Source organism: Lipophrys pholis (genome assembly GCF_963383615.2).
Source record: "Lipophrys pholis genome assembly, chromosome: 9".
Lineage (NCBI taxonomy): Eukaryota > Metazoa > Chordata > Actinopteri > Blenniiformes > Blenniidae > Lipophrys > Lipophrys pholis.
In genome coordinates this window covers 7926335-7940139 of record NC_137639.1, presented here as the reverse complement: position 1 = coordinate 7940139, position 13805 = coordinate 7926335, and the positions used below count along the sequence as shown (strand labels likewise).

The 13805-nt window shown below is 47.8% G+C and overlaps 1 protein-coding gene across 1 annotated transcript in view; it reads right to left on the bottom strand.

Moving 5' to 3' along the window:
* Positions 1–218: 218 nt before the first annotated feature.
* The window catches only part of LOC308114855 (teashirt homolog 1-like), a 35805-nt gene continuing 22218 nt past the window's right edge, over positions 219–13805 (bottom strand). Inside the window, exon 2 of the mRNA XM_080472080.1 lies at positions 219–5080. Coding sequence (XP_080328206.1) covers positions 1536–5080 — 3545 coding nt within the window. The 3' untranslated portion in view covers positions 219–1535. The remainder of the gene's footprint in view (positions 5081–13805) is intronic.

Below are 13805 nucleotides of genomic sequence, written 5' to 3'. Positions count from 1 at the left end.
ATGTGAACTAATAATAAAACATTTTGACTCTCACCTCTGCACACACGAGGAAATCCTGTTCCACGGGGTTAGGATTTCATACGGGTGTGAACAACGCTTTCATTTGCCACACAGCAAATTCTATGCAGACACACTTTACACATCTCGAGTTTGGTGATCCGACACGAAAGAATAAATAAATAAAGATGAAGAACACACCACCAGAAATATGTGACTGTTAACAACTGCTTTGGGGTTTATTTTACAGTTGAGAAAGAAATGAAACAAACTAATCGGTGCTAAAAAGTTTTTTTTTCTGTTTTCGTTTTTACAATATTGTCGATAAAACATTGAAATGTATAGTCATTGTGCATCGCTTACTTTATTTTCCACACCATTTCATGCATCAAATTGGATGCAAGTATAATTAAAATCATTTCTGTAAACCAAGCCAAAGAAGCTAAATTTGTATTTTCTTTAAAAAAGGACATTTTTGTAGCTCTACAGCATATATCTATATACATCATCTGTTTTTATTTTTTAGCATTTTTGTATATAAAATGACAATATAAAAGTTAGAGAATGCACACACCTTAAGATACAAAGAATGTTGAGCCGTTTCAAATGGTAAGATATGTCTTATGGAGTACTGACATTTCACTGGTAATCATTTACACATAACGGACTGTTCTCTTTACAGTTGAATAAAGCGACACAATTTAGAAAGAGAAAGTTGTAACAAACCATACAACTGGAAAATTGCTATAAGGTGATACTTCACAACAAGGAAAAGTTTTTTTTTTTTTTTTTTTGAGCAAACTTGCATACTGATGGCCATTCATTTTTCACTGATTGACTCAGAACCAGAAGCAGCATTTCAGTTTTTCCAAATGTTCACATGATCTCTTTTTTTCTAATACACTGACAGATTTAGGAGCAGGCCATTCATCATCAAAAACATTGCAGTGACAGAAACCCAAGAAGGAAGGAGGAGGGGCGGGATGATAATCCTTGATCTTTTAAAATCAGATTTTGACATATGCAAGATATTTCAAAACATGTCCTCTTTACAAATTCATAATTCAACTGTCTAAGGTGCTACTTCAGTCTTTCAGGGTATTCTTTCATTCGTTTGGTGTATACATTTAATTTTCACCTTCTTCATATCAAGTATTATACAGTTTTCTCCTCCGCCAGTTCTTTCCGCTCGCCACTTTTACCATTGAAGCAGTAGTTGTATTTGCCATGAAAAGATTAAAATCTTGTGTTTAACCTTGATTCACTAAAATACATGCACAGATCAGGACAAATAGCATATAAATATATTACAAAATAAGTGTAAAAAAGCTTGGCAGAACAAAAACAAATCAACATGAAAAGACATGGTCCAGTCAGGCAGTTATTACAACAAAAAATAATAAGACTGATTTCGTTTTTTTTTCTAGTGGCTCAGTTCGGCCCAGTGCAGTAACTGTGAACAACGTCTTTTTAGTGCAATGAAATTCTAGTCAGTTCCACAGCTGTCAGTCTTTACCCTCAGCTCAAGACACGGCCGCTTAAACCTTCTCCGTTTTGTCCAGCTTCTCCAGTTTCTCCAATGCAGTGACAAACACCAGGTGGTCCTCTGGAGACTTGCCATGGGTCTTGCTGAGGTGCAGTTTGACTGCGTGTTTGCTGACGAATGTCCGATTGCAAAGTCTGCACTGGTACACAGAGCCTGTGTCGTCCTCTGGCGTGGTCAAGGCTGACAGGGGGCTGCCGAATGTCATTTTGTCTGTGATCACCTTTGAGGCAGCCTGCTGCTCCCGTAGGTGCTCAGCTGACAGTTTGGACAGGTCCTTCATGCTGAAGCCCAGGTGAGACTCCAGGTGGCTGATGTAGGAGGAGGGAGTCCTGAACTGAGAGGCACAGTCACCACAGAGGAACACGGGCTGGCACGAGTCCATGTTCTTGAGAAACTTGGTGCCGCCAGTCCGTCTGAGCTGGTACTTGACATTAGCCAGCCAATGGGATATGGTAGTCATGGAGAGGCCTGTGAATTTACAGATGTGGACCCTTTCCTGAGGGCCCAGGTCAGTCATGGCGTAACGGCCCTCCGGGGTCTCCCTCAGACTGGAGGCAAACTGGGCCTGCAAGATGAGGAGGTGCTGAGGGTTCCAGTTGGATTGCCTCCCTTTCCTTTTCTGCACTGGTGAGAGGTCCTCGAGAGCGTCCTCGAACGCGCTGCCGTCGGCGTCCGACTTCTCTGAAATGGAGGATGGAGTCGAAGATTTGGGCGTCAGTCTTCCCGTGAGGTTCTTTACCATGTCTGAAATGTCCATCAGAGCATTCTCCCTCAGAGGGGAGGAGACGGAGTCAGGGAGGGAAATGAGGGGTTTGTTGCCATTCACACTGTTGTTGGTCAAAAGCACACCGCTATTGTTGTTATTGTTGTTGTTGTTGCTATTAATGTTGGCCTTATTTTTACTCAGGTCTATGGGCTGGTCATTGTTTTCATAGAGCTGAAAGTGGTTGACGGACTCAGCTGGCTTGCCCTGAGGAGTTGGGTTGAAAGCCGGCTTATCCATCATGCTGTTGCTGATTTTGTAAAGCATGGAGAGAGGATCTGCAGCTGGGCTCACCGGTTTGGAGGCCTTTCCCAGGTGCGTGTTCATGATTGACTGGAGTGCGCTAAGAGGGTTGATGAAGGGGCTTTCAGGTGAGTGATCAGTGATGATGCCAAGGCTGTTGCCATTAGTTACAGGTGATTGGCACGCCTCAGACCCATTCTTTGAATGGTTACTGTGGCCGTCTACCAGGCTCTCTTTGGGCTCCTTCTTGCAGATAAGCTCTGAGTCTACACTGCCTGGACTGCTACTCCTCATACCAGATGGTTTACCCACAGAAAGGTCATTGGGAGATACTAATTGCTCTCTCTGCTCTCTCAGTACAGGAGATGGGGATTTTACTAACGACGGGGGCCGGCATCTATCCTGACTAACCACCTTCTCCTCCTTTTCTTTCTTCACAGTGGCAGCTTTTCCTGTCACTTTCTCCACAAGCTCCTCCATGGCAGTGACGTTGCTTCTGAGCGGAGTAGGGGAGGAAGGACTCCGAGGTGAGTGAATGACTGAGTTGGGGTCACTCACAAGACCTCGTAGGCTACTGTTAAACATTGGCTGCATCTGGACACTCTGGACTGTCGGAGGAAGAATAGTAGATGAGCTCTTCATTGCGCCCTGTAGCTGGTAGGCTGCATGGATACTAGGGTAGCCCCCCCAAGTGGGTGTGCCTGTCTGGGCCTTGCTAATGGCACTAGAAACTGTATTCTCTAGGGATTTTAAAATATCTAAACCCTCTTTAGGTGTTTCTTCAAGATCTTCTTCTCTAAGGTATTTATACGATGTGGTGTCAGTCTCAGACTTCTCACCCGAGTCATCTCGCTCCTCCTTAATTTTCTTCTCCAACAGATCACCACCTTCAGCTTTCTCATCATCCCCTCCTTCCCTCTTTTCCTCTGAGCCAGAGGAGAGGGCGGGGGACACTGGCTGGGACTTAACACTATTGGGAACAGGGAGTCTGGTCGTGGTCGGGGGCAGTGGGATAGACTGAATCTTTTCTTCCACTATTGGATCAAAGACAAGCTGTTTGCCTTTTTTGGATGCAGAATTTGTGACCTTCAAAAAGTGACCCGTAACCATCATGTGGGCGGTCAGCTGTTGTAGTGTATCATGCGAGCTGCCACACTCCATGCATTTGAGGATTTGCGCTTTGCGAGCTTCGAACTGCCATGTGTAGCTGGCACCATTCTGATAGCCGTAACGGTTGTTTGGTGTAACGTAAGGGTTGGCTGCGGCTTTCATGTCTTTGCCAACATCCCCAAGAGATACACCTCCACCACCACTACCAGCATGGATCGAGTCTGGGGAGCAAGGAGAGATAATAGCGTCTTGGATAGCACGTTTTTTAGCTGAAGTGGATACCAGTTTTGTGGCCAAGGCTGGCACTGGTTCTTTGAGAGGCACTTTCTGGTAATGCTTGGTCTTGATCATATGAACGCTAAGATCTTGCAAAGACTCAAACGAGTGGCCACAGTACATGCACTTCAGCACTTTCTGTGCATCCTCTTTTCCCTCCATCTCCATCAAGGAACGCTTGCGTGGCTTGGACCAGCGTTTCCCGTGCTCTTCCTCCTTGTCCTTGTTGTCATCTCGGTAGTGGCCCGTCTCATTCATGTGGACTGTCAAACCCACCAGCGTGTCATAAGCCGCACTGCAATCTTTGCAGCGAAACTTGCTGGCACCGGTAAAAACGGAGCCGTACAGCTTGTTGTTCTGCCTGTAGAGCTGCACTGTGCTGAAGAGGCTGGGCTCTGGTAAAAGATGGTAGGGGGTCTGCTGAAGAGTTTTAGCAAGGGCAGCCTGGTGCCAGTCATACGCTACACCGCTACCATTGCTAGCACCACCAGGACCACTGCTGCCCCCACTGCTGCTGGTTGCACTGTGGCTGCTCACAGAGCTGGCTGCTGTGCCGTTTGTATTGCCACTTGCGCTGCTAGTGTGGTTGACAGTGGTGCTGGAGCTCCTGCCATTGTGGTGACTGCTAGCCAGGCTGACCACACTGCTCTTGTTTACAGTTGCAGTCGTGGAGACAGAGGCAGTAGAGACAGGCTCGGGAGTGGCGAGGGCACTGTTGACACTGCCAGCTGCAGCAGGCTTAGATTTCATAATGTCCATTGTGATGCTAGACCAAGAGGCATCTGAGATGAGATTTGCATAGACGGCTTTCATCTGGGCCAGGCTGTCCTGGAAAGAGAGGCCATTGTTCGGACGGAAGGGCAAAGCATTGCCTTCCCTCTCCTGGCCATCCCTGGAAGAGGTGCTCTTGAAGTCCGCAAGCCGGTCGCTGGCGTCGCTGAGAGGGGACCCGTATCCAGCGTCAGGGTTGGTGCCATTGCTGAGCGGAGAGTCTCTGTAGCTTGGCGGCTGCCCTCCATCCACGTCTTCCTCTTCCTCGTTGCACAGGAACTCGGTGTCCTGGCCATCTAATGAGAGGCCGTCATCCTGCAGGTGCTCTTCCTCATCGTGAGCGTCTGCCTTAAGCTCATCCTCGGGCATGTAGGCTGGAGAGCAGAGACAGAGAGAGGAGAAAAATGGGGGGGGGGGTGGAGAGGAGATAAAAAAAAAAAAGAGGTCAGCTCAGTGAAATTAAACATTTACAGCACACTAACAGGACCACTGTCAAAATAACATGGAATGAATACTCAGTGATGGGAAATGTAGGCTTTTATTCTCATCCAGTGTGTGTGTGTGTGTGTGTGTGTGTGTGTGTGTGTGTGTGTGTGTGTGTGTGTGTGTGTGTGTGTGTGTGTGTGTGTGTGTGTGTGTGTGTGTGTGTGTGTGTGTGTGCGTGCATGCATGCATGCATGCATGAGTTTGTGTGTACTTTACACACATGTGTCTCTGAAAGCCAGTGGTGAAAAAAGCCTCCAAGGGAAAAATAAATCACTGAGCTTCTGACAGTTGTCCTTTTCCCTCCCAACTATCTATTCCTCCACACATGCCTCATGTTCCCCAGGAAATGACTGGCTGTTTGGCCTTGTTAGCCAGCTGCATGCTTGCATGTTCATCTCCCCCTCTTTCCCTTTCATTCTTTCATTCTCCCTCCCTTCCCAAAGCTTTACAGAATCTCACACATGTAGTCTGTGAAGTTCGGCCCCTCACATGTTCAGGTTATGCAACTCATCGGGGAGAGTTACAGACATAACACTAATTTGGAGATATCACAGCTTTGCCGAACCCACTCTGATGAGCCGAAGGTCATTTTCATTTGCGCTAATAAGCAGGAACTGGCAAAACAATGGCACTCGGACTGAGAATGCTGCACTGATTGTTAGAGGAAGGAGTCTGCAGCAGACGGTTTACGAGTCTGCGCCACCGTCGCGCTGTGATCCACAACAGCATGGACAATGCAAACAAAAAAGAGACCGATTAAACAAGAAAAGTGAACAGATGATCAAAGGTAGAGGCCTGGGGAAAAGGAACTAAACAAGGCTGGGATGTAACAGGTTTACCAGTGAAACGTGTAAGGGCAAATGAGATGGAAGGTGAGACTATGTGGGTTCATATGCATGCTAGGAAGACACAGCGAGCATCAGTAAGTAGGAGAGACAGGAGGTGGTTCGGGGGGAGAACAAGTGAGTGAAAAGAAGATGTGGAGGAGAAAGAAAAAGTGAGCAGGAGGTGGTGGGCTTGTTAGGGGGGGGGGGTGGGGGGTGAAGGAGAAAAGAGAGAGAGGGATGAGAGAGGGAGAGAGAGGGTGAGGGAGGCAGGGAGACAGGAAAGACGGCCCCCTAGCTTCTTCCTTTATCTCCTTCCTGCATGGTGAGATGTGTGTCCTAGATGCCAGTATCAGTCTCTCCTGATGAAACAGATGTGCTGTCAACTTCAAACGGCACGCTAACCTGTCATATCATAATCTAAGTGGACATAATACCTGATATATATACACTGGCACCATTTACTGCTGCCTGAGAGGAGATGGGTGGAGGGGGCTGGGGGGTGGGGGAGGTGAGCAGCTGCACCATCAACTGTGACTGTGCGATGATGTGCATGCGTGTGCGTGTGAGTGCCGCGGTAAGTGCCTGTTTGCGAATGCCCGCACGCTCACCTTCCCGTGCCCGCGTGTGTACTTTATGCATTTTGCAGCTCATACACATTTGCTCTTGCGCTGGAAACCCACCGACCATAATATTGCCTATAAGTCTGAGTTCGCTGTGTGCTACAGATACACCCTTCTCCAAATGAGCAACATACTCCCCTAACGCCTGACAGGATTTCTGTGAAATGAGAGCACTACAGGAGAACCTGGCTGCGCTTCAATCCCACTGACAGACTGAGACCGAGACAGTTTCTAAAACTCCTGAAAATCCCTAACACAGCAGATTAGCATTATGTGCTGTACTCTCTACAACACATCTGCAGAGTGTCTTCTGTTACAGTGCCTTCTTCCTCACTAACCCGCTTCCAGAAGAGGAGGCTATCAATACGCATCAGCCATTTAATATACAAAGCATCCTGCAGAACGGCTATCCGTTCTCCACAGAGCAAAACATACAGTAGGAATTACCTATGTGAGTCACTCGTGTCAGCCATATCCAACAAATAGCTCTACCCCAATAGCTGTGGCAGTGTTTAACACCCACACACACACACACACACACACACACACACACACACACACACACACACACACACACACACACACACACACACACACACACACACACACACACACACACACACACACACACACACACACACACACACACACACACACACACACACACACACACACACACACACACACACACACAGAGAGAGAGCAGGAATGAGAGGCAGCAGATCAGAAATATTCCTGGGTGAGTGACAAAACACAGACTGCAGCAGGGAGGGGCTTCGAACGATGAGCAGGTCGCCAGGGAACCCTTTGACGATCCCTGTCAATCAATTCCTGTCCTGCCACGTTGTCATGGAAACAACAAAGAGGGAGATATCAAAGGCAACCAGACAAAAGACTGGCAGAGACAGACATCTGTAAAAATCACAGGCAGCTAGTGGACGTTTTCGCAAGCCATAAACGCACGGCATTAGTGATGAAATGTTGGCTAACGTGAGCCTGAAATAAAACGATCTGTCCATCTGCTTTTTCAGACGCCGCATCCATTCTGACAGGACGCTCAGAAAAAAAAAAATCTGAAGGGTGAGGAAGGAAAAGTATTAAGAGCTGCACGTCAACTCAGTCGGGGCAACTTGAAGATGTGTGATTCTGACTGGCGAGCAGATTAAGCTCCTTCTCCTGTCCTGGATGCACATATGCGGTGCAACACCGGCAGCGAAGGGGCGGGCTCCAGGAAGGGGTAGGGCAGGCGCGCCGTCCCTGGCGGTTTGGTTTGCCGAACGGGTGATGGCTGTGAGCAGGGCCATCTGCACGGGCGCCAAAGCGCCTGTCACTTTTGCTCGGGGACGTGCCGCCATCAAGGAGACAGGCGGCAGTGTGGCCGGGATAGGACTGCAGACTCACTGTCAAAAACAGCAGCGATCAAGCCCACCACCAGCCACGCCAGATCACCCACAACACACACCAGGAATTAGCATCTCGCTCATCTCCTCCTACCTCCACCCAGGGTAAATGTAATATAAATAAAAAGCAGTATAAAATATGTTAAGTGCCAAAATGGCTTTGTAGTATCCCCTTCTGGATGTTAAAAAGAGCTCCTTTAAAATGCATAATGCACAAATACACTGACATACACACTTAATAGAGCTGTAATGCATGTTATCAAAGGTTTTCCTGTCTCAGGCTAGCAAATATACTTAAAATAAGCGCTTACAGACCCTTATTTGATTAGAGATAAGAGCTTTAAAAGAGCTGGAGTGTGTGTTTTGCTCCTATCCGCCTCATTTATTACTATTCTTATTTAAATGAGAGGGCTTCTGAAGGACGACCCAACTAATGTACCCACGAAGCACCCTTGATCCCAACTTGTAGCTAATATTTTAAGATTACGGAGCACTATGTGTCATTGCAGTTTTTTGCATTAGGATTCTGCCCCTCACAGCAGCATTTAGAGGCCACACCAGAGGTGGGCGAGTGCAGTTTTGATATGTTTTGGTGGTATTTCTTTTGGTGAACGCCCCTCAACACACCGCCCGACCTCACAGCGGGATGACACGAGCACAGATCATGTCCAAAACATTCTCCCTCACACAGAGAACAAACTTTCTCAGGTTTTTTTTTTTTTTTTTTTTAAAGCAAATGATACTGAGTGAAATACAACCGGCAAACACGTCAGCGTTTTGGCAAAGAGCGCAGGAGAAACATATCACTCCTTTTCAAAACTTAGCTATCTTCCTCCACCCTTCCATCTTTTTTTTTTTTTTTTTTTTTTTTTCTTCGCCTTCTCCCTTTTCTTCACTGAGAGTCTGCTGGTTGTTAAATCAATAAAACTCTCTGTCAGGCTCGCAGAGCTTCACCATTTGGCCGCTGTCAAAGCCAAACAAACCAGATAAGAAAGGCAGAAAGGCGATGAAACGAGTGTGTGAAATAGAAGGAGAGAGAGAGAGAGAGAGAGAGAGAGAGAGAGAGAGAGAGAGAGAGAGAGAGAGAGAGAGAGAGGGACGAAAAAGAAGGGGATGAAACCAGTCAGCCTCCCCTCGCCGGCGCCCCCGGTTCCTCCAACACCCCTCCTTCTATTTATTTACACACATTTCTTTATTTATTTGATGTGAGTTTGGGAAGAGGGGCAATCACGGCAGTCATTTGCGGCACTAATGTCCAATCACGGGCCCCTTCACTCATGTGATTTAGGCAGTGCAGGAGTGGGTGAGTCGGTGGTGGCTGTTGGGGGGGGCACGGAGGCCGTTTAGGCCGGTCCCTAATAGGAAACTGGCAGTCTTATTCCTTCCCCAGATTCTGTTTGTCACCCTGCTCTCCATTACGTGCCTCTCAACCCTGATGGCTTTGGACAGGAGCTGATCAAAAAGCCATCGCTTGACCTACACGCCGTGGCAGAACGAGACTCGCACCCCGCACACGGCGAGGGGGAGATGAGACAGGGGGAGGAGGAGGAGGACGAAGAGGAGGAGGAAGAAGGGGGGGGGATATTGTCAGTGGATGGTGCAGAGAGGAGAAAGGAAAGGGGAGAGGAGGGGCGGGGGGGTGATAGCTCTCGGACCGGGACAAGAGGGCTGTAAATAAAATGACATTATTATTTCCTCTGTCCCGTCATGTAGAAAAGCCAATTATGGTAATGCTGCTGCCGGCGTGTCAGAGGGAATGCTGGGATGTGCTTCCCGTGAAGCGGCTAACATGAGAGCAATGCCCTGATCAGGAGCACGGGCCTCAGTTTGACGAGAGACTGAACAGATAGGAAGAAGAAACACAGGGAGGAGAGAGCGAGAGAGAGAGAGCGAGAGAGAGAGAGATATGATGCTAACAGCAGAGCCGTGTGTGGGCCTTGTTTCCTTAACAGATAAATGTTAAGCCACACAGTTTGCAGGGGAAGAGATTTCAGAGGTCAAAAAAGTTTGTTTCTCGTTGTCCTCTCACGGTTACTGTAGGTTAAAACATGGCGCGTGAGGAATTCTGCCCAACACACAACCTGCGAGGCAGAAAAGGTTATTATGTCAAGCTTCTTCTAATCACAAGACGCGACTCCAACGCTCTGGACCTGAGAAAGTTCATGAATTATACTCTCAGAATGTGACGAGATGAATTATGCAGAGACGAGTGCGAGCGAGCCGGATATTGAGGAGCGAAGGCGATCATTTGCTTTAGGAGCTAATTTGTTCTCATCTCATCGCAGGCTTTTCCCCGGTATCCCGTCCTCCAAATTCCTCCTTCGCTTGATAGAGGGGCTCTCCTTAAAATAATTCCTCAGCTACCTTGCTCAGTTGACTCCCCTCCATTACCCCCCCCTTCTCTCTTTTCTCCCACCTTCCTCCTCCTCCTCCTCCTCCTCTCCAGCCTTGCTCACACGCCCACATGGGCCCCTCCCAAGCGGAATAATGGGAGCATATGGCCTAGGCAGCACCTACAGGGCCTTAAATAACTGCTGCAGCATTCCAGCTCGCTGTACCAATTTATCTCCCACTCACACCGCTCCCCCCCCCCCCACCCCCCCACCACCACCACCGGCTCCGGCACCCCATTTCACAACACTCCCAGCCTCCGTCGAGCCCGGCAGACGGGACGCGCTCTCATTCAGATGCCCGGCTGCATAACGGGCTGACGTAGAGGAGCGCTGTGCAAACAGGATTAGCTCTGAAATTCGGGGTTTATTGGCCGATACGCAGACGGCGGACCCGCCGGGCTCCGTGCTCGGAGTCATGTTGAGTTACAGTAGCGCCGGGAACGTTATGCAAAGTCACTCCGCTGACGCTTTAAATAGCAGGTTGTGAGTTTTGTTTCGACTCCCGCGAAGCTACAACTGCTCAGGTTCAGTGTCTTCATCGGCGTCGGCTCCTATTTTAAAGAAGCCGTCAATGAGCGAACGCTACGGCTGAATTCTTAGATCACTGCCCTGTAAAATGAAGGTGGGGGTCAGAGGTCAGACAGGTAGCCCGCGCTAAGCTGGGCCAGGTCACGCTCCCATGTAAATATGTCGATAAGTCCCACAGACATCCTTCCTTTTGACCTTTAGGGAATGATGTATTGAGTGAGGGGCGACCTGGGAGGGAATATTTGTGCGTCCGAGCAGGTGTTAGATCCAAATGGCTTGTGTGTGTGTGTGTGTGTGTGTGTGTGTGTGTGTGTGTGTGTGTGTGTGTGTGTGTGTGTGTGTGTGTGTGTGAGTGTGTGTGTGTGAGAGAGAGAGAGAGAGAGAGAGAGAGAGAGAGTGTGAAAGGTGCTGCTGTTTTATTTATAGAGCGAGCGCTATTTATACCTAACTCAAAGATCAGTTCAGAGAAGCTGCTTGTGGGCCACAGCCAAGATCACTCTCCATTGCCGAGTATGCACAAAACCAATACACACACACACACACACACACACACACACACACACACACACACACACACACACACACACACACACACACACACACACACACACACACCACATACAGTGTGTATTTATATATACAAACACACATTCGCAGTTATGCATTCTGAGTTTGTGATCGTCTTTTTGACACATGCATCCTGAGACCAAGCCAGGTTAACTCCGTGTTGGCTGGTGAGAGCCGGGGGTCTGAGGGGATGAGGGCGTGCAGAGAGGGTGAACCCACACTGACTGAGTGTTCTTCATGGAGTACAGCAGACTTTAACATGCTGGCGGATCAATACAGTGAACCAGCGCCGATCGATTGCAATTCATCTGGCTTTTTTTTTTTTTTTTTTAATTTCATTCTCACCCACTCACACTGCACGGCGAACTGCTGCCGCTGTCCTGCGAGGCAACACATAAATAATCATACACACATTTGCATACACAAGAACACAATAACACACATGCGCACGCACGCACACACACACACACACACACACACCTGAGCGGCTGGAACGATTGCACCCTCCACGCAAAAGCGGGTTCAATAAACCCGTATGGAATTTATTTATTTTTATTGAGCATATCAGCCCATCCTGGTCCTTTCTGCATAACAAGGCCTGTATAATTAAACCATAAATTTCAGTGCGCTCCTTTAATTACCACAGACAATGTCAGGAGGCAGCAGAGTAAACAAATGGCTTTGAAGTGAGCAAGAAGAAAAAAAAGCTTCGACACAGCAATGGAGAAGCTGTTCATTTTGGTGGGGATGTTGTTGCACTTAAAAAGGATGAAATGTTCAAAAGAATGCACGTGTACGGGGAGTACAGTATGCATACTTCCCCTTGCGTGTTTTATTTTTTTCTTCTTCTTCTTCTTCTTCTTCTTTTTCTTCCCAGGAACGCATTTGAGGCACGAGATTTCGGAGTGAGAGGAGGAATAATCAGCGTATCGCTGCAAGCATGACGATGTGCAAATATGTATATTTGGATGAGCAGAGCACGCCTGCAACTACTAATAAGGTATGTACAGGAGTGTTAGTGTGTGTGTGTGTGTGTGTGTGTGTGTGTGTGTGTGTGTGTGTGTGTGTGTGTGTGTGTGTTTAAGCCTTTGTTTTCCCTGAACACACAGAAGACACAGAAGGTGCATTTGTGCTTGGATGTAATTTACAGGAGAGCCAGAGGTTCTTGTCCCTCTTGACCATGACTGGAGAACTGTGTCTCGTACAGTATATATATATATATATGGGAGTGTGTGTGTGTGTGTGTGTGTGTGTGTATGTGTGTGTGTGTGTGCTGACTGTGCACACGTGCGCGTTTCAGGTCAATGTCAACACGCGGGCCTGCTTCTCCGCAGCTTAGCTAATTACACAAGAGCCCTGAAGGCCACTTAGAACAGGTTAGCTAATTAACAAACAGGCTGATTGCAGATTAATTGAGAGGTGTTCCTAATCTTCACCCCGAAATGCAATGACAAATGCTAACTGGCGCTAATTAGGCCGGTATGGAGAGCCGAGAGTGGAGGTTGTATTTACAGTTTGCCGGCGCTCATATGGATGTGTGGCTCGGATCCAGCTGCTTCGCGCCGAGCTGCCAACAGGTTAAACAAATGGAACTACTGGGAAGTTAACGTGAAGTGGAAACAACCACATCTGCAGGCGGTGTTTACATTTCATTCATACTGTTTTTGTCTGCCAGGATTTTAGTAGCTCGATTATAATACGTTTACTTTTGTAATCAATATTATCATGACGATTAAGCAAACTAGTAAAACGTTATTATAATCCACTTTATGTTTATGCCCTACCGTTCATCACTTTTGCTAATTTTTGGGTCGTTTTAAGCGTCCTCCCTTTTAGAATCCTTTCCTGTCCCTTTTCTGCGTGTGTGTGTGTGTGTGTGTGTGTGTGTGTGTGTGTGTGTGTGTGTGTGTACCCGTCTGCAATGAATGGCCGTGCACGCTGAACACGCAACCTGAAACGGCATCCACACAAAGGGTTACGGTGGAGTACAATGGCCAAACGGAGAGAAAAAGACCCCTCAGTGGGGATCTGAACCAGCACCCATCTGTGGGCTATCACCTGCCAATAGAAAATCAACCCCCCTACACACACACACACACACACACACACACACACACACACACACACACACACACACACACACACACACACACACACACACACACACACACACACACACACAATCTTGCAATTTTCACAGCCACTAAAACTAGTCCCCGAGGCCCGACTTCTTCCAACGTCCATCTGCCTGGATAAATTTATCATACAGCGAGCCTGT